At 42.5% G+C, this 20,993-nt stretch overlaps 1 protein-coding gene across 9 annotated transcripts in view; it reads left to right on the forward strand.

Annotated features, from left to right (window-relative positions):
• The window catches only part of KLF12 (Kruppel-like factor 12), a 262,674-nt gene that overhangs the window by 222,415 nt on the left and 19,266 nt on the right, over window positions 1-20,993 (forward strand). For all 9 annotated transcript variants that reach the window (XM_003640556.6, XM_040706699.2, XM_046902092.1 and 6 more), the window contains one exon: window positions 14,013-14,170. In XM_003640556.6, the coding sequence (XP_003640604.1) occupies window positions 14,013-14,170 (158 nt within the window). The remainder of the gene's footprint in view (window positions 1-14,012; window positions 14,171-20,993) is intronic.

Raw genomic sequence — 20,993 nt, forward strand, 5'->3', positions numbered from 1 at the left:
AGGGACCCCATTTCCAGGCTGCAGGGTCAGATGTGTAGCATGTCTCATTCAGGCCATCACTCTTGATAATTGCAGTCATCTTGTCTGACCTTAAGCTGAATACCTGTCTGATTTCTCCACCTGCCCAACTCTGTCTATCTCACCATAGTTAAAGCAATATCATTCTGTCATGCTGAGAGGGGGTTGTATTTTTCTTCTTTTTCTTCTATATGTGCCTCTTTCAAAATGAACAATTGTGACTGCAAAATGCTTTGATAATTATCCCTTCTCACTGCAAGCTAAGGCTGCAAATGTTTTAGGAAATTATGGAGATTTTTGATCTTGAAAGTTCTGGTACGTTCCATCCCATTTAACAAAACAAAACAAAACAACATATGTGCAGGATTGAGTTTTGCTAGATTTTGACAGACTCTGATTTCTCCAGTAAAAGCATGATTGTATGCATATTGGTTGTTCTTAATTGCTAAACTGGCAGTACTAGTTGGTGCTTCATCTGATGAGTGATAGTGTTTGTAAGGTCTCAACTGGTAAGCACGCAGAGATTTTAATAGATGAGGGGTGGGAAGATATCCAGAAGTGGTGGTGGGGATGGATTGATTGATTTTAAGAGGATATTCTAACGAAGTTCTATTTAGTACTGCTTCAAAGTAGTCATTATGTGTTTTTAAAGCTTATTTTTTTTTTAAATCAAATGTTAATTCTGTTGAGGTTCACTCACTGTTTCCTCTGCAGAGCAAATTTATCTGTAAAACCATTTCAGGGAAGCTCTATGGTCATTCATTTTACTGTGTTTTCTCACTATGTTTTCCACTGGAAACACTCGTAGCTGTATCTTATATGCGGGCAAAAAGTGGTGGTTATTGATAAAGAATTGAAGCTCTTAAGCCAAAGATCTTGTTGCTGAAGATGTAGGAGATTGGTGCTTTCGGGGGAGCAACAGAAATCCCAAAGACCAGTGAACTGCATCCTGGGTCAGCACAACTGGTTTTGAGTCCAGATTAATGCATAAGAAACTTGTATCAAAACAAGAGGCCTCTGGATCCTAGACCAGTGCTCCTGACCGCAAGTTTAAGATACTTGAAATTCAGAACACACTCTTCTAGACGCTCAGATCTGTTGACCTACCTTTGGGACTTGAAAACTGCACTTGGCAGAGCACTAATGAGCAACATGCATAAATTAGCAAGGTTAACAGAGTGGCCCATTATTACAGTCCCTTGATTTTCAACGTTGTAGAAGATGCGGGAGGGAGGGACGTGCCCACTTCAGAGGCTGCAGCAGCCAGACAGATGCGCTTCGCTTCTGTGCGAGTTTCCCATTGTAACTGCATGTGCTTCAAAGTGTGAAAATAAATGATGCTGATAGTAGTGTGAAAAATAAATGCAGCGAATAACAAAGCTGTAGAGATATGCTTTAGCACTAGATAGGACAGGTAGTGTCTTGTGGATGAGAGAGGTCTGATATGTGTTTCTAAGGCATCCACAAGAAATCCGTGCAAGAAATTCAGCTGGTGACTGGATGATGCTTCTAATCATATGGGAAGTGAGTTCCTACCTTCTTCCTTGAGACAGTTACAAATTAAAGGAAAAAATGTGGTATCTGAAAATGGTGACTACTGAATCTCTTGTCAAACAGTGTTCATTTGACTACAGTAGTATTCAAAGACTATCAGTTCTCTCTGTTTCATCAGCATTTTTTCTAAATATTTATAACATATTATGATTATATATATTATAAATAATACTTGTGGAATAACACTAAATAAAAGTTCATAAAGCTGCAAGCGTGCAGTTCTGTGTGTTTGCTAGTGCTTAGGGAAGGGCTGGGTCAGAAGTCTTTCAGTTGCGAGGCATGTTCAACTTCACATATTTTTGTCCTTTTCTGAACAAAACATTCAATGCCTGTTGGTAATAGCAGAATAATTCCCCTCAAATAATTGAATACTTGATGTCCCAGAGGGAGACACACGCCCTTCAGCCAGTGGGAAAACATTTCTTATCAGGCGAGCGCGTTGTGTTACATTTCAGAAAAACTGAAGAGGCAACATCATGTAAATCTTACCCACTTTAAATCCTTGCATGAGAACTTTCTTATAAACCCACGTAGAAAGTCATAGTTGGGAAGGCATAGTTAATATAACTAGCCAAGCCCTCACTCAGATTTTACTTTGGCAGAGCTGAAGCACGCATAGAGTGAAATTTTGACCCTTTCTTTTGACAGTGAAATGTCATCAGGATTTTGTTCTTGCCTTTTTATAGAAGTCTGTTCCCATCCTAAAGGCTTCTGTAGTTTTTCCCAACCAGGGAGTAGCCACCCTCAGGTCCACACAGTTGTTTGACTGGAGGAGCATGAGAACGTGCAGCCCATGCAGCCAGCTGGACTCATGGAAACCCAGAGGAGTGGAGCTGCTTGGCTACCAGCCTGATCCATGCTCTTCAAAAAGGGCTGTGGCTAATTTGTGTGGAGAACAGTGACTTTGTAATCTGTCTCGGAGTACAAGTGGAACAATTCCTAAAGCGGCAAAAAGATGTGGAAAAGATATATTTCTTTATATTTCTAAGTACAAAATGTACCATATGGCCTTATGCAGACTGTCTACCAATGTAATTTTGCTCTCAATCAAGCCTTGTGCTTCCAGTAAGCTCTTCAGATAGTAAAAGCAGCGCTGCCTTGTAAGAAAGCATTAAAGAAACCAATTCATGGAAACTGAAGTTTCCTCTTCCTGCTGGGAGAGTGTGTTTGACTCCACTGAAGACTCTGGCAGTTTTGCCAGACTTTCTGTGGGCCTGCATCCAAACCAGATATCTTTCTGATTTTTGAACTGATGTAGCGATAACCAAGGAATTGTTGAAATTCACCTTTTTGGTACATTTGAATGGTTGGTAAGTGTAACCTAATTAATTACAAGTGGAAAGACTGCCTACGCACAGTTAACTGTGAAGAGAGTCCCAACTGGGCGTCACGGGAGCCCCCCCCCTGCCTACCTACCCCGCTTCCCCAGCTCCCCCTAAGCAACAGGTTTGTGACTCTGGAAATTGAAGGGGAGGTGAGTGGGGAAGCAAGGGAGGATCTGCCTAGGAGGGAGCCTAAGACAGGGTGGTCACCCCCAAGCCTTGAGACTGCTTCTGTCAGGAAAGAAAGAAAAGTGGTCGTGGTGGGTGACTCCCTTCTCAGAGGAACGGAGGGCCCCATATGCAGACCGTACCTGAGTCATTGGGAATTATGCTGCCTTCCTGGGGCTCGGGTCAGGGACATAACTAGAAAACTCCCAAAGCTGGTTAGGTCCACAGGTTACTTTCCATTACTCATAGTTCAGCTGGGCAGTGATGAAATTGCTCAGAGAAGCCTGTGAACTATGAAAAGAGGTTTCAGGGGTTTAGGGCATTTAGTTTAAGGTGCGGGAACGCAAGTGATCTTTTGTCCTATACCTGCTGGAACAGTGAGGGACACGGAGCAGGCCTGGAAAGCACCAGTAATGAATAATTGGCTCAGAAGCTGGTGTCAAGGCAGAAACTTTGGGTTCTTTGTTCATAGGGCAGTTTACTTAGCCCCTGGCCTGTTGTCCATGAATGGAACCCACCTATCTCAAAGGGGGAAACAAATCCTATCGCAGGAGCTAGCAGGACTTATTGGAAGAGCTTTGAACTAGCTACAGTGGGAGAAGGGGACAAAACAGAGCTCACCAGAGGTGAGCCAGGGGAACAGTGCTTGAGCTGGGGGTGAGGCAGATGTCTCAGCTGAAGTGCATCTATACCAACGCACTCATTATGGCCAAAAGCAGGAGGAGCTGGAAGCAATTGTGCAGCAGGCTAACTGTGACTTAGTTGCTATTACTGAAACATGGTGGGACCACTCCTATGACTGGAATGCTGCAATGGATCCAGGGGATCAGGCCCAGCCAGCACGGGTTCATGAAAGGGAGGTCGTGCTTGACCATCCTCATCTGCTTCTACGACTGGGTGACCAGACTTGTAGACAAGGGAAAGGCTGTTGATGTGGTCTACCTAGACTTCAGCAAAGCCTTTGACACAGTCTCCCACAGTATTCTCCTGAGGAAACTGACTGCCCCGTGGCCTGGACAGGTATACTCTTCTTTGGGTAAGGAACTGGCTAGAGGGCCATGCCCAGATGGTAGTGGTTAATGGAGTTAAGTCCAGCTGGCGACGCGTTAGAAGTGGTGTTCCCCAGGGGTCGGTACTGGGGCCTGTCTTGTCTAATATCTTCACTGAGGACCTAGATGAGGGGATTGAGTGTGCCCTCAGTAAGTTTGCAGATGACATCAAGTTGGGAGGTGGTGTCGATCTGCCTGAGAGGACGGAATCCCCTGAGAGACATCTAGATAAGCTGGATCTCTGGGCTGAGGTGAATGGGATAAGGTTCAACAAGGCCAAGTGCGAGGTCCTGCACTTTGGCCACAATAACCCCATGCAGCGCTACAGGCTTGGGGATGAGTGTCTGGATGACTGAAGAGGAAAGGGACCTAGGGGTGTTGGTTGATGCTCAGCTGAACATAAGCTGACAGTGGGCCCAGGTGGCTAAGAGGGCCAATGGCATCCTGGCCTGCATTAGAATTACTGTGGCCAGCAGGAACAGAGAGGTAATCATCCCCCTGTACTCAGCACTGGTGAGGCTGCACCTTGAGTATTGTGTTCAGTTTTGGGCCCCTCACTACAAGAAAGACATTGAGGCCCTGGAACGTGTCCAGAGAAGGGCAGAGAAGCTGTGAGGGGTCTGGACCACAGGTCTTATGAGGAGTGGCTGAGGGAGCTGGGATTGTTTAGTCTGAAGAAGAGGAGGCCCCGGGGAGACCTCATTGCACTCTACAACTTCCTGAAGGAAGGCTGTGATGAGGAGGGGTTTGGCCTCTTCTCCCAGTCAACAAACAGGACCCGAGGAAACAGCCACAAGTTGTACGAGAGGAGGTTTAGATTAGACAAAAGGAAAATCTTTTTCTCTCGCAGAGTGGCCAGGCACTGGAATGGCCTGCCTAGGGAGGTGGTGGTGTCACTGTCCCTGGCAGTGTTCAAGAGGCGTCTGGATGAGGAGCTATGAGATATGGTTTAGTAGCTTGTGTTAGCAAGGGTAGGATGGTTGGACTACATGATCTTGTAGGTCTTTTCCAACCTTGTGATTCTATGATTCTATGAACTCAAAGTCCAGTGTGAGAATTCATTGGGTAGAAATTAGGTGTATTTCAGTGATGCAGAGAAGAAAAGGAATGGCTACCCTCATGGTGCAACCAATCCATGCAAGGACGGTAAAAAGATAGTGTGACTGTTCCAGCACGCAGATGGCAGATGGTGGCCATGGATTTCTCTTTCTCAGAAATTCTATGGCAGAGAGATTTCTAGAACCTTGAGGGTTGCATTCTACCTCAGCATGCAGTTGAAGCCACTAGAAATCTTTCAGATTCTAGCAGACATAATGAAATTGTGAGTATATAAGTATCTGCCCATGTAAATATCTTCATGGGGGACAAAAACTAGCCCATAGAAAGGTGGCGGCCGTGATGCCCAGAACCTTGATGTGGTCTTTTTTTCCATAGGAGTAAACCACAGATGCAAGGAGAGAGAGTGGAGTTTCTTCATGCTGAAGTAATGTGTTTTTAGATCCCTCATGGATTTGAGCCCCACTGTACTTATTCTTATTGGCTATGCAAAAGCAAAATAATGAAAAAGATGTAGCAAGGAGATTTTAATCTAAATGAAGATCTACACAGATATGTGTGACTCTAAATCCGGGTTCAAGTTAGCATTTTGAGTATACCTAACATCTTGTACTTCATAAATATATCAGTATTCCTCATTGTTAATGAAAATGTATGGTGGCATAGTTTGTATGGCCTCTGGGGTGTAGTAACTATTTTGATTTCTAGAGTATTTTCTCATATTCTTTTATAAAAACTTCCTTTCATTAAGAGAGAGAGCTGTGGAAGAAAAATGACTATCTCAGGCTTTATTGTTTAGATGGGAGTTTTAGAAGAAGAAATTGTACTCACTGAAGTATGACCTTGCATTCAATAATTCTTTTGTCCCCAAATAATTAAATTATTTCATCTCTTTTTCTTGTACAGATTAAGTAGGTATGATACTTTATCTCTGCAATAGATGCATTCTTTGCTGTATATATTCTCAGAGCATAGCCCTTCCTTGCGAAGGGCTACAGAGCTTATGAAATTGCTTTTTGAGATAACATTCTCTTGAGTGTAGCAGTTTATCTTTTCATATTATAGCTGAAGTGTGCATGTCAATGGAGTCAACTATTTAGTAGTTACCAAATCTGCTTGATGGCAGAGTGTTACAGATGACCACCCCGAATTGCATTATACAGACGTATCCAGGGTAATAAAATCTTTAACATATTGATAATGAGCCTTCTGAGCAGGAAGGAAAAAAGAAAAGGTCACTCACATGAGCTTCAGTCCCAGTGGATGCAGTGTCCTCATTTAATGTCACTGACTGGGTGAGATACTATGTGACAGTTTTGTCAGCTAAGGATATACAAGAGTTTTTAATTATCAGTAAGGTGATCAGTTCCACATTTCTTGGTATGAGCATTAAGAGGAGGTGGATACAAGGGAGTATAGGCAAGAGTCATCACTGTACAGACATTGGGAATGACTGCTGTGCAGGAACAAGAAATCAGAATCAGAGATACAAGAATAAAGAGGAAAAAAATGGTGAGCAAGTTAAAACGTGCAGGGAGTGCTGCAGTAGAAAGTGAAGCAACAGCACTAGTCCTGCAAGCAACCAGAACAAAAGTGAAAGGCATGAGCATGTACATTCTCATCTAATTTCCACACTGAAAATTTCAGCTCAGCTCACGTCTCCAACATGAAAGAAAGGTGTGGATCAGAAAGGAACGGGAAAGGTAAAAAGCAGAGCCCTGTGCTGTCAAAGCGGAGTTGGAAGTGCTCAGTTAGCCAATTTTCTGCAGTTTAGAAGGAGTTTCAGGAGCTGAAGTTGCCTATGCTTGACTGTAGTTTTGCAGGAATCATTTTATTTCTTTGTAGGAGCTTGCCCAGATTCTGATTTTACAGTGGGATCTGCAGGTAGAACAAGTTGTGATACTAGAGTGAACTTGCTGTTTCCCTAACTGGGAGTAAATGTTTAAATAATGCACACAGTGCCTAAGTACAAGTTAGTCCTGTGCTCTTTTACACAGTAAATCTCTGGGGTAACACTTTATTAGCTATTGAACAGTGTAAAACAGACGGGAGGCTCTGGTGGAGGCTTTTTTGGCGTGTCGTTTCGGTGTTCATCACAGGCTTGATTTATAGCATTTCTCTATCTTGCAGGCAGTGTGTTTTGCAGTCCTGGTCCTCCAGTCAGATCTGGGGGAGGTGCTGGAACATGTCACACGTTGTCTGGCCCAGCTCCCTTTCCTCAGTAATCCATCACAAAGGATCAGGGTGAAATGTGTGTGCTTGGGTCTCAGCCTAGCGTGGGGCTGGAATACAGCACTGCTATGGGAGCTGGAAAGCACTCCCACAGCATCACCACGGCTCAGGAGGATCAAGCAACCATCTCATTCTCATGTCTCAGTTTAACACAGCTGCTAATGGATCATTTTGGTGAGACACGCTGCAGTTGACATTGGCACTTTTCCCAGTAGACCCCCAGGCTATTTCCCACCGGCAGAAGTTTGTTCCACTTACAGACTTTCAGTTCCACTGCAGCTGGAGGGATGTAACATCCTGTAGTGCTGCAAGGCAGCTCGACAGTTCAAGTGGCTTCAGCTGATCTCAGCGGAAATAAATGCTATGGATGAAGTTGTGGTCAGAGATGTGAAGGTGTTTTGTTTTGTGGCCACTCTGGACAGGAGCTTAGAATCATAGAATATCCCGAGTTGAGAGGGAACTGTAACAATCATCAAGTCCAACTTAGGAGCACAGGAATGGCCATATGGGTCCAGATCATAGGATCTTCTTGCCTGGACTCTGCTGGTTATTCAGATTGTCTCTTATCTATGTCTCACTTACCCATGTGATTTTCCTATGTAATATGTGTAACTGTTTGTGTATGCTGCCAAATTCGTCCTTTCTTTCTTGACAAAAAGTGTAATTTCTCATATGAAAAATCACCTTTGCTATACACTGATAGAAGCAGCTAGCACTGATAAAACGAATAGTACATATTTCCCTTTAATGATCATCCTAAGTACTGCTTGATATGTTATAATGTCAAACATTCCTAAGGCAGATGTTTGCCATTCATGAAACATTAATTAGGGTCTGAGAATCAGAGAGGAGAAAAAAATGCATATGTATTTGTGCATATGCATCTGTTTGCCTGTGAATGGGACACAGTAGAAACTTTGTATTTAAAACAAAAAAAAAAAATTAAAAAGCCAAGTAAATATTTGGGGGGATGACTTTAACTGTAGTAGGTATGGTAATATAAACTGTAATGAAAAATAATGCATATTACATTTCATCACGGTCAAATTCAAAGTGTTTGTAAAGTTATTTCACTGATACCCTGAGCAGTAACACAACATTGTGAGAGATATCAGAAAATGAAATTACACGATGTGAAAAGCTGCTAGGAAAAAAAGTAATCAAGAGCTGGAAAGTAGGGAATGCACTTCAGTTTCCTCTTTCAAACACATACAGACTACCCATTTCTTGCCTGTTAACATCTGAAACTTGAAGGTCTTAAACTGAAAAAAGGGTTCTTGGTCTTCAGAGAGATTAACTCCCTGATTGAGCTGCATACTGCTGTGCGTGGGTTAACCTGACTCAGAAGTGTCCTGAAATAGTCAGAGCAAACGTGTTGAGATCATTTTTGTCTCTGTCTGTCTGTCAGCTCCATGAGCCTTTTGCAGCGAGCTGCCTGAAATACAGAGTTATTCACTGAAGAATTCTGACTTCTATAATTGCTAGAAGGAGCCAGAACTCACCATGTTTCTGCAGCCCAGTGCCCTCTGAATTGCAAGCTAATGCTAGAGACCTGAAGATATTCTTCAACTGCTGAATTTTCTGCTCCTTGACCATCCTCTCCATTGTGTCAGGGCAGGCACTTGGCGGACTCCACTATTTAGAAAACTAAACCAACAAAAGCAAACAAGCTGCTCAGTTTCTTTTTTCTCAGAATTGACTTCTCATCACCGTGTGTCCCTAAGCTGGCACACTGCAGGATCAGACAAGCGCTTGTGCCGGCACAGAGGAAGCAACTGGAGCAGGACTGCCCTGTTATGTCAGCTTAACCAAATCACATCCTTCAACAGCCTGAAAAGCACACGAGGACCACAGCTTGCGTTATGCCTATTTGGCAGAGCGTGCTCTGGCTTGCCAAGCCTGTTATCCAGACTCAGCAGCTGTGAGGTGCCAACCCCTTTGGTGGTCCTCACAGAAGAGCATAGGGGGCAGTGTCGATAAATGCCTGTGTTTTGCCCCAAAATGAAGTCAGCATCTGTTTTTAGCAGCTGTAGATCCAGTGGTAAAACAGCAGTAAGTCTCGCATCAGCTACAGGACCAACTAGAGGAGAGGCTAAAGCAGCCATAACGCTGTGAAGGATGCTGTAAGGTACAGTTTGTCCAAGATCTTGCCCAGGTTGCTGGGACGCTGGCAAGACCAGGAGCCTCATGGTTCGGTGGCAGAAGGTAACACTGTGCATTTGCCACGTTGAGCAGGCAGTTTCTGTAAAGCACTTGTCACCACGTGGCATATTTTATTGTGTCACTGAACACAGTTGAGGACCTCAGTAGACATACCGCTCTCACTGAGCAGCTCTGCTCTGCATATTGCTCAGAAAACACAGGGTTAGTGTAGAAGCAGTGTGTGCTTTTAGCAGCGTTACTGCAGTCTGTGTGAGGAGCAAAGGCAAAACACCTAAGGCGGCATTCATAGAAAGGGAAAATTTTGCACTACCAGACTTGTTCTAATGCCCATTGAATGCAGAACAGATGAGACTGGAGATCTCGATGGCCATCTACTGGCGAAACCTGAGTCTTTGCTTTAGCATGCAGACTTTTGCATCAGAGAAAAGCACTTGTATGTACTTGAATTGTAAAAACGCACGTTTTCACTTCTAGCTGGGAATAACAAGCTTTATAAATCACCTTAAATGCTCCCATCCAAAAAAATGTCTGGTTTCATTCATTCCGCCCTATGAACAGTAATGACTATAGGTGTTGCAGCTGCTTTTGGAATCAACCGGCTGTCTGCCAGGATTTATGGTCGTGCAATACTTTCAGTAACAATACAGAAATTACACCGTTTTTGGAAATGATGAGTTGCAAATAAATAAATGTCAAACTGATGACCCAGAGCCAGAACACAATTTTCTTCTTTGTTATTTTACCTTTCAAACTTGATGTATCAGCAGTAATTGGATATAACCTGCAGTTTCCCCGAGATGTTACACATCATGTCTATTCTATTGCTAAGCCCCACCTTGAGCTTTGAAGGCTTCCTGAGATCTTGGATGTCAGCAGGAGAGCTGACAGCTCCTCAGGGCACCATGGCAGCTCACAGCTGCTGATGCTCTTCCAGGTCTTCATTCTGGGCAGCCTGTAAGAGATGCTTGCAGTCAAGAGAGGTTACTGCTAAAGATGTTTTCTACTTAAAGATGTTTTCAAAAGATTTTACATTACCTTAAGCACATTGTAAACAGGAAAAAAAAAGAAAAAAAAAAAGAATCTTTACAAAAAGCAAATACCTTTGAGTTCCCAATCATTTCCATTCTCAAAGTGTTCGTCCTCTGTGATGCCACTGAATAGTAATTCTGAAGCTCTGTGCTGACCAGAGCCACCTGGCCGAGCTCAGTGGCCTTCAGCAGGCACAAAACATGGTTTTGAGGACTTCAGGGTATTTTTTTGTCTTTGTGATCAGTGAAGTTATTTTGTAGAAAATACTCAAGAAAGTGGAGCATTTCAGAGGGTGGTGACGCACTGGAACAGGTTGCCCAAGGAGGTTGTGGATGCCCCATCCCTGGAGGCATTCAAGGCCAGGCTGGACTAATGGTTGGCGACCCTGCACATAGCAGGGGGGTTGAAACTAGATGATCATTGTGGTCCTTTTCAACCCAGGCCATTGTATGATTCTGGGATCCTATGATTTCCCTTTACTGCTCCATGATCAATGAGAAGGACTGAACTGAAGGTCGCTGTGAGAGGCACGAACCTCAGGAAGCTCAACTACCCATCTGTATGCTCTTTTTAAGGCTTCCTGTGGTATCTGCAGTTGCACAGTCATAGGGCCCATGCAGGGCTCCAGCAGAGCTGGCAGTGTCAGATAGGACCTGGACCTTTCTCCACCTGTGAGAGCTGCACTATGGGGTGCCCCTGCAGCAAAGGGGCTGGAGGAGATCCCATGGGCTATGTGCTCAGCTGTCACCTACGTGCCTTCTGCTGACCAGCATGTCACTTAGCCTGCAGTGCTGAAGGAAGGCATAAGGTTATGTTTGCTGTTCCCTGCTGGCGGTAACCTTTCTCCTTGTGTGCTCAGCTCATCAGGGCTGTGGAGCTCACAATGGACAACGGCAACGCACAGCTCTTTCTGTGCCTTATTTGGCGATTCCCCTATAGCCAGGTAACCCTGATGCTTCGCTTTTTAGAAAGAGGGAGAAAAAGAACTGAGAAATGGCAGCATGGATTGCGTGGCGCCACTATATTCCACGCCCTCCTGTATAAGTCCCTGGGAAAACGAGAGCAGCGGGCGGTGAGGTCACTTTCTGTACGTGACAAATAGCTTTTTATGAGGTGCTGACTGTGCTCAGGGTTTGGTTTTTTTTTTCTCGGTGCTGGCAGCATTGTAAGCCCGATCCTCCTCCCATTTAAACAAGCTGTATTATCCAGGATCTGAACACTCGGTTACAAAACAGGCTCTTAAGACAGCTCATAAATCATGCAGCACGAAAATGATGCACAAATATTTATTTTTGAAGATAAAGAGTTTTTTGGTCTTGTGTGCTGCACTGTGTACCTTCAGTGCTGAGCTTTAAGGTTTGATTTACGCATTTGGTTTTTATTTTTCAGCTGGTGGGATGTTAAAGAGAGAATCTGGAGTAGTCTGACTGATCTCAGTGATTCATCTAACCCAAGACTTTTATTTGCCCTGAGTTGCAGATGCTTCAGTACAGTTCCTTAGCCATTTCTGCAGCAGCTAAACGTATCTGTATTCTTGTCACATAGTTAAAGTGCTGATGTGTCTCGCTCTCCCGGGGACTCCTTTTTGCTAGTTAATGTTGATATTACGGCCCTCTGTCCATTTCATCCTCTACTTCAGAAATCCCCTGTATGCCCATTTACACATATTGTACTTTAGGCAATAATAATTAATCTGAAAAATCTCTTTGCCTGAAGGTGAAGTATAACCGTACATCAAGCGTTAAGAGAAAAATAAGGTTGTCAGAGAACTCTTCTTTTTTCAATAGTGCTTTAAGTTGGAACTGTACTGTAAAAACATTTAGACAAAAAGAAAGAAAGCGCGATCTGGACTGCCACAATTTGAGACTTAGAGATTTGAAATGCGGTAAATGGGAACATCAATGAAATCACATGCTGATTGCGTGAGATGCTTAAAATTTTAACCCAGAGCAATCATCAGCAAACTTCAGAAATCCCTAGAAGTGAAGTTTATGCCAGAACAGCTATAGCTGCAACAACAGTGGCTGTTGTCACAGATTGAATAGTGGTGTTGACACGGGAGCTTCTCAGTAAATGCATCAGTATGAGTATTTCCAACGCCATTCTTAGTATCTTAGCTTCCCCAAAGGTTCATGCTTCTTTTTGGGAGCACATTCCGTTTCCTTCCCTATGATTCGTTTTCATTTGACAGTCACAAGTTATTTCAGGAGCTGAGAACTTCCATCTTCAGAGTTTAAAAGAGCTGGCTGATGTCAGTAAACCTGGGAATGTGGTGGAAGTCCCAGGAAGTTGAGGAAGGCTAATGTTCACACACTCAAAATAGCTGAGCAAGCTGCTATAACTGTAGGTGCACAGCCACTGTGCAGTATAACTGTAATGGAGCTGATAAGGAAATCAACGGGTAATGATTTATAGGTTGGTAATATAATTAACAGAGATCAATAAAGGTTTGGTTCATGTACCAACTTGATAATGTTTTATAGCACCAGTTTGTCTAGCTCAAGGCAAGTGGATTATTGTAGCAGAATTTCTTCAAGAATTTGACTTGATGTGCACTGCACTTATAAACTAAAATAATGTGACTTCTGACACTACATTTTAGTTGCTTAAAATTGGGATAACTGATAGGACATTGGAATAAATGGAGTGAATCTTCTGTGAGGATATGCATTTTTTTGTGGATGGTTCCCTGGCCCTGTGCTAAATTCAGTGGTCCGAAAGGAAATAAAATTCAATGGGGCTTTGAGCAACCTGGTCCAGAGGGAGGTGTCCCTACTGATAGTAGGGGGTTGGAACTAGGTGATTTTAAAGGTCCCTTCCAACCCAAACCACTCGGTGCTTCTATGACTTTCGGGTGATTGAGAACTGTTAAATAAGGAAATGGAAAAATCACTGCTGCCAGGTGATGAGAATCTCTTGGCAGTCTGTATACGAGGGCACAATAGATATGGGCCAAACGTGAGGATCTGTAGCCAAGATCTGGGTACTAGAAACACTTCTGTATAAAAGTTGTCAGAATTTGTACCAGTTTAAACATGTCAAGGAGAAATTACTGAGTATTTGTAGCAGATTGTTTAGAAATCAAGGCTCATTGAACTTGGAACTGGACATGCAAAATAGAAATAAAACTCAGATAAAGGCAGGCTGGTTCATTATTGAGGCATTATCTCAAGGTGTTTCCTCTGGCAGTAAGACTTCTAAGTCAAGACTTGAATTATTTAATACTGCAAAATATACTCTAGTTCAAGCATAAATAGTTTCAAAGAGGTGCTACTGACCGTTCTGCAGAATAAGAAATATTTAACATTTAAGATCAGGTTGCCTTTGGCACGCTGATTTACTACTACTCATCTTTTGAGGTCCAAGATATATGCTGTGCTCTTGATTCATTTTTCCTTTTTCCCTCTATTCTGTTCTTCAGTTCAATTTCACCGTTCAGTATTGAGAGCACAAGGCGTCAGAGGAGGTCTGAGTCTCCAGACTCCAGGAAGCGACGCATCCATCGGTGTGACTTCGAGGGATGCAACAAAGTATACACAAAAAGCTCCCACCTGAAGGCTCACCGGAGGACGCACACAGGTAAGGCTTTGCTGGCACTGTATGGCGTGGTTGTGACAGGCCTTTCTGCCTAGTTTAGGACCTATTGAACTTGCCATCCTACACCAGGAGACAAAAGTCTGGACATAAATAACAGGGATGTCTGCAGGTGCATCTGCTTTGGCATGGTGGTGCAGATCAAAGGCATGCTTTGGAATTGAACTTCCCTATCGGTCACACTTCCCATGTTCTGCTTCTCAGTACAAGCTCTCTCAGCACAAACTGGACTATTTTCAATTGAAAATTAACAGAAAAGTAGCCTCCATGGATACATCTAATCTGCTTCAACCAACAATGGATAATCATTGCCAACCAAAGCTATTAAAAATAAAAAAACCTCAAGAGGTGTGGACATAGATCTTCAGCACCAACTTTTTCACTCAGCACTCATGCTCTTATTGTGCTATTATTTGCTTTTACAGATGAAGCCTTTCAGTGATAGGTGTTGCTAAATACCTTCTGTTCAATTCAGTTGTAAACGCAAGAACTCAGAATTTCTTTCTGGATGCTTTCTGAGGCACCTACCACCTACTGCAAACGGAAGTCAATCATTTTATGAGAATAGATTGCACTGAATCCCTGCAACACAGATGCAAGAGAGATGTCTACATGAGCTGGATCCCATTCAGTGATATAATACGTAATCGATACCTGGTTTTCTTACTGACCTTAAGGGCTGCTTGCTGCTACTCTGCATGACAGGCATGTGAGAGTAGCTGAAGCATTGATGTGTAATCATTACAATTTTATTGTGGATAAACTCAGGAACAGTTCTTTGAGGTCATCCAGAACAATTTAAAAGGTTCCCTCTGGAATGGCTAAAAAGGCAGTGAACAAAATGCTGCTGATCTTAAATTAAATGTATTGATCAATCTATTCTTAATGTACTTCAGCATTCTTGTTACTCCTTGGAGACAAGATGGCGTTTGTCCAGCATCTAGCACAATGTTGGTTTTTGTTGAGAACCTGCTGGTGTTTTCTGTGTTGTTGCATACTCCAAATGTTGTGAGATACTATTTTAAAAAACAAGCAGTGGCTTCTCCATTTCAGATGAAGACACTTCTTCATCACTCTTTTCAGTACATTTTTTGATTAGCAGGGCTTTCATTGAGAGGAATACTGAGTGAGACTTTGTCCTGGTATTTATCACTTAACTCATTCCTGTAAATAGAAAATCCCTTCCTGTAACAGCGGAAATGATCTGGGTATTTTGTTAGATTCCCCTCCAGGCCAATTATTCTGATTTCTTCATGTCTTCCCATTAACGTTTGTTCATTCTCTCTTAATGTATTATGTTTCGTCTTAGTTCTTTTTTCTGCTTTCCTATTCTTTCCCTGTATATTTTGTCTTGTAATGTGTTTTATGTACTCCTATCCTTTGCCTTGCACTCTGTTCTTTGCTTTACTTTTTTATTCCACTCTGGCTCTACTCTTCTCTCTTCTTTTTCACTCTCTTGTTTCCTAAACTGTTTCCCTATTCTCTAATAATTCTGCAATTCAGTAATGATCTCCTGGCTAATAAATCTTGCTTACAACGCACCCAAAATCAACGTTAGGTATTCTGCACTACTGAATGCACCGAGTGCTCAAAACTAGGCATCGAGAGCTAAAACATAGTTGGTAATTCCAACTTCTGCAGCTGTAACTATCCAGTAGCATGAAGAGAGTTTCTGTACCAAAAGTAATCATAGAATTCATCTATCCAGCTTTGGCTCATCAGCAGTTGGATGTCTAGGCTATGCTATCTGTCTGGAATCTCTGGGTAGTCATAGAAGAGGGATTGGCACCTCTGGGGCACATTATTCCCTCTTCAGGTTGACCCAGGAATTGGCATCTGAAGGTACTTTTCTTTCATTGTTGAATGAAGCTCAGGTACTTGCCTGTTAGCTGGCTGAACTGAGTACCCATCCCAAAAGGCAACTGCCTGAAGTATTTTGGATATTGGTTCATTCCTTAAAGGAGAAAAGAAAACTTTAGGAAAAATAACATCAAATCAAAAACCTTCATTAAACGGTTGGTTAGCTGTTAATTGTTTTATCATGTCTTCATGCATGCTGCAATATAAGAAGTAAAAGTGTAGTCTGTAGAGAGGGTGAGCACTGAACTTAGCCAGAGATGCAGTGAGAAAATCCATATTGTGCTGATAAATTTGTTTTCAGATAGTTCTCTGGTCTTGGTAAGAAGCTGATGTAGTTTGACTTCACATGTAGCATTGGCCATGAGCATACTCTATGTAGTAATCTCATCTTACATTTTTTATCTTGGCTTGCACTGTTGCTTCAGGCAAAATAAGTTAATGATTCACATATGACCCACAGTAATTAGTGTGCAGTTTTGGATAGGTATAAATGAATTATGACAGCTATGCACGCAAGGGTAAGCACGTTTGAATAGGAAACTTTCTGAAGAAGGATCACAGAAACTCAGCATTGCATAATCTCAACTTTTTTTTTAGGCAGGCTGATTGTGCTAACAATTTTTTAGCTATGCAGGATGTGTTTGAAAACTAATTTTCATTTACTATATGTGCATAGTATATTCATTCACATTAACATTTGTTTGGATATCAGAATTAAAAAATATGCAAATTTTTCGACAGGACAAACAGTGTTACTGATTGGAAAGTAAATTTCTTTTGAATGTAATTAAAAATGGGAACAAAGTGTTATACCCACTACCCATTGCATTCAGTTCTCTTGGAGTCTCCCTTCGTTTCAGGATGCTATCATGTGGCTCCTGAGTACTTCTCAGCTTCTCCTCCAAGCTTAGTGCAGTGTGAGGGCATGGAATCCACTGGGGGGCGGCCTTGAATTGTGCATCAGCTCTGAAACTCGGAAACGTGCAAGTGAAACCAGGAATCGTTGGAGCATTTCATAAATCACAAACACTTGCTATTGAATTTCTCTTTCTAGTATCAGGTTCTTGGTGTTGTTTTGCCAAATCGTCAGATAAAGCTATCAGGAGGTATCGGGTGTGATGGAGAGCCTTCTGGGCTTGCCATCAATCTTGCAGCTCGAGTTTATCAACTCTTTCTGCAAGGAGAAAATCGTGAGGAATTGGCTCATCGAGGTTGTGTTGAGTTGGTTTCTCCTTCAGTGATCCTAAAGAAAATTACTAATGTGTATTTCTATAAAGGAATAATCTAAAAAATCAGAAAGTTAGCAGCCTTGGGTTGCATTCCTGATCTGCGTGTGTCCGTGTTGTGTTCAGCACAGCCACTCCTGTCAGCCCAGGGAGTTAATGGTGGAAAGCTAAAAGCTTCCATTCCCTGCAAGCTCAATACAGCCTGGTGTATTGACTTGTAACTCATCTTCTTTAGTTTGCATCTTTTGCTTTGAAGACGGACAGGAAAAAAAAAACTATAGCATTATTTTATGATATATAATTGCTATTTCAGATCCTTCAGGAGGTATTAAAGTTGCCGTTAATGCTTCTAGTAGGGCAGCTGAACATTTCAGACCAAAGCAATACTTTTTCTTTCCACTGTTATTTACTGATTCTCTTCCTTTCAAACAGAGGTTCTGAAAATCTGCTATGTTTTATATAAATTTAAGAGGCAGATCATACCTTCTGTTGAAAGACTGGCATGGGTTATGAAAACTAGAATTTAATATCTGATCTGTGATATTGATGCAACTGGAAGTCATGAGTCTTTGCAGCTGTAGAATTGGCAATAACTGTCAAAGATTTCATTATTTTGGCAGAAAGTACACAGATATTTTCATGTCATAAATTCAAAGACATACCTCAGCCTTCTCTCTAATTGGCTGGACATTTCTGAAATGGCAATGAAAAGCTGAAAAGTGCTCAAAAATATTTGCAATTTCCCTGCAGTATTTCATGTGACGATTATTTTTTAATTATCTGCAACTATAATGAAACTAAGTGAGCTGGAGGTGGTGAAGGTGGATGGACAAAGCCATGCAGTTAGGTTGGTGTAAGACAGTAAAGTCTCAGGAGATGTAATACATCTCAAGTATATACTCAAGTCACATGGAAGGTAACGCCTTCTATTTATTTCCATGGCTACTACAACAGATACGAAGAGCACAATTACATTATTTGATAGAGAAAATTCTCACCTATAAAACACTATTTTGCAACATAGTCACCACCATTATCTATGCATTTTTGCCAGTGATGAGCAAGAGTCTGCATGATACACTTGCAAAAATCTGCATGGCCACCTGGAACGTGGTTTGTCTTCTACATCACTGTCCCTACTGCTGAAATGTACTGCCCACCACCTTACTGTGCTCATACACTGTTTGGTCTACACAAAAGTGCATTTTTTTTCCGCACAGAGGAATTCAGTGACACACCATTTTTTGAGATGCACTTCCATGTCAGACACCATTTGGTCAGACTGCCCCTCTGCTGCCTTCTGTCACACAGCAACAACATGTAGCGGAGTATTGGTGGAAAGGTTCAACCTTTGCTGCCATATCACCAACGTCTGCCTCTGATGTTGTGAGCCAACATCGTAAAATAGGAGGCGTTACTTTCAGAACAGCCCTCTTATTGCTATAATAGATTCGGTCAGCATAGTAGTGTTGGATAAAGGTTGTGTATGGAAAGATGAGAGATCAAGGAAGTAAGCTTTAAGACAGGGAAGAGGGAGTTTAAGAACAGACGCCCAGGACCCTCTAGGCTAATTGCCATAGCATTCCAAACAAGGCCTCAAAAAGTAAAAATACCTTTTGGATAGATGACAGTTATCACAAGAAAAACACGCAGAGCCATTTCTGTGTGTAGTGATTTCAGTTGTCTTGGTATAAAATGCACTAAATAATAGAAAGTGTGAATATAGAAAAAATGACAGTTTCTAACTGCCTGCAGAGATACTGGAGAAAGCCCAACTCCGCACTGCTGGCTGTCAGTGACGTCCCAGGACATGCACTGTGTGCACTCCTAAGTTCTTCCACACAACAGGGGCAAGCTGTCCTACTGGCCAACATCTTCTCTTCTGATCCAGAGGCTACCTGGTCTACAAATCCCAGTCTGTAATACCCTACTTCAACCTGAATGACAGGCCAATTCGTACCAAAACTAACCTTTGCATATTGTGACCCAGTTTTCATAGACATTATCTGTCTCCTTGTAAATAGAGAGAACATGTAAATTTGAGCCATATTATGTAAATTGAAGAGGCAAGTTAGCCTGTCTGCTAGGGGGCTTGGTAAGGAACACAGAGATTTGAAATGTATAATGGATAGTACATGCGGAGTATATTTAAAGCTCTTCCCTTTCTTCTAAGTGTGTGGAGTACTCTGTGTGGTGTGAATTTGTCACAGCCAAAGCGGTGCCGTGCACAGGGAGTATGACCTGAGAAATCTAACCCACTAACTACATAGTTATTTAAAGAGATTTTGATTTATGTTGGATTTCACATCTAAACTTGCCCACAGCTAGACCCATTTCTAGCTTCATGTGGCCACCTTTCCACCATATGAAAATGCCCAAGGAGTTTAAAATGTATGAATCACCCTGAAGAACTGAATAAAGAAATAGGATGCCTGCTTCAAGGTTATGTGGAATGTGATTTTACAACATCTGATACAGAAGAGATTGTTTTCTGTCTTCTCCCTTCTGCGGTGTTTTTCTTATAGCCAGCGTTGTAGGAGTAATAGGCAATTTCTTTTTCCTTGAAACTCTATTTTCAGTCATTAGTTACTAATTCCTGGAGGAATGTGGCAGGGTTGCTTCCTGGGGTCAATGGCAGCAAAAGCCTGGGATGTTTCAGTAGGCGAGAAGTGGGAATGGATTCAGTCCGTGAGCGTTGGGCAGGGTAGGTGTCTTATAGGGACAGCTGTGGCTTTGCACCTGCCTCTGAGGGGTGGAGGAAGGCATGGAAGCTTCCTCCCTGTCTGAAGCACCTCCTGTGAGACTCAGACACAGGGCTGACTGCTGCTTTTCATCCGTGAACCCCATCCAACACTGAGTCCGAATCGCCTTTCTTGGTGCCCCTGCCTCCGAAGTTGGGGCTGCACTCCCACAGTTGTGCTGAATGCAGCCCCCGGGCCAAATCACTTCTTTCACTGTTGAGGTTTTTGTCCTTGATCAACGCCTATATCATTCCTGAGATATGAGAGCAAATACCTTTGCAGCAGACGTAATGAAACCTACTTGTCAGTGTCAGGGTGTTCTCCCCAGCATTACATGGAGACACTAAGCATCTCAGAAATGTGATTTTGTACCTGAGAAAATGACATTTCCTCCCGAGAAGTTCCTTTTTCACTGGCTTGAGACACCACCCTAGAGGGGAGAGGGCCAGTGAGTACATGGGTGTTTTATTTAGTCTGTGCTTTTTCAAACATTGCATTCCTCTCGCTCACTGTTGCTCCATATATTACTTTAATATGAAAGGGCCCCTGTCATTAGTCTTTGTTCACTTTTTCCTTTCAGCAATTTCAGAGCAGACTTAAAGAAGTCGGAGGCACCAAAAAAGTTATTTTTGCACTGTAGGTTTTAAAACTCCATTCATTACCTGTTGTTTTCTTAAGGTCTGCTTAATGCCTTTTGCTAGCTGTATGTTCCAGAGGGATATTTACAGGTTTGTAATCCCTTCTTTAGACAAATACTGGGAGGAAGAAACATTTTTAAAATAATCCTCTTGGATTTGATTTGAACTGTGTAGATTTTTGGCCTCCTTTAAAATTAACCTCTCTTTGTCACCTGCCTTCCAGACTCTCTCTTCAAAAGCCCAGCTTTTCTTTCTCATGTCCTACGTGCTGTGTAGGCTGTTATCCCAGAACTCTTCCTCCTGCACGTAAACCTGACGGGTGAATAATGCTGCAGCAGCAGGT

This window comes from Gallus gallus, chromosome 1 (assembly GCF_016699485.2).
Source record: "Gallus gallus isolate bGalGal1 chromosome 1, bGalGal1.mat.broiler.GRCg7b, whole genome shotgun sequence".
NCBI classification, from domain to species: Eukaryota; Metazoa; Chordata; class Aves; order Galliformes; family Phasianidae; genus Gallus; species Gallus gallus.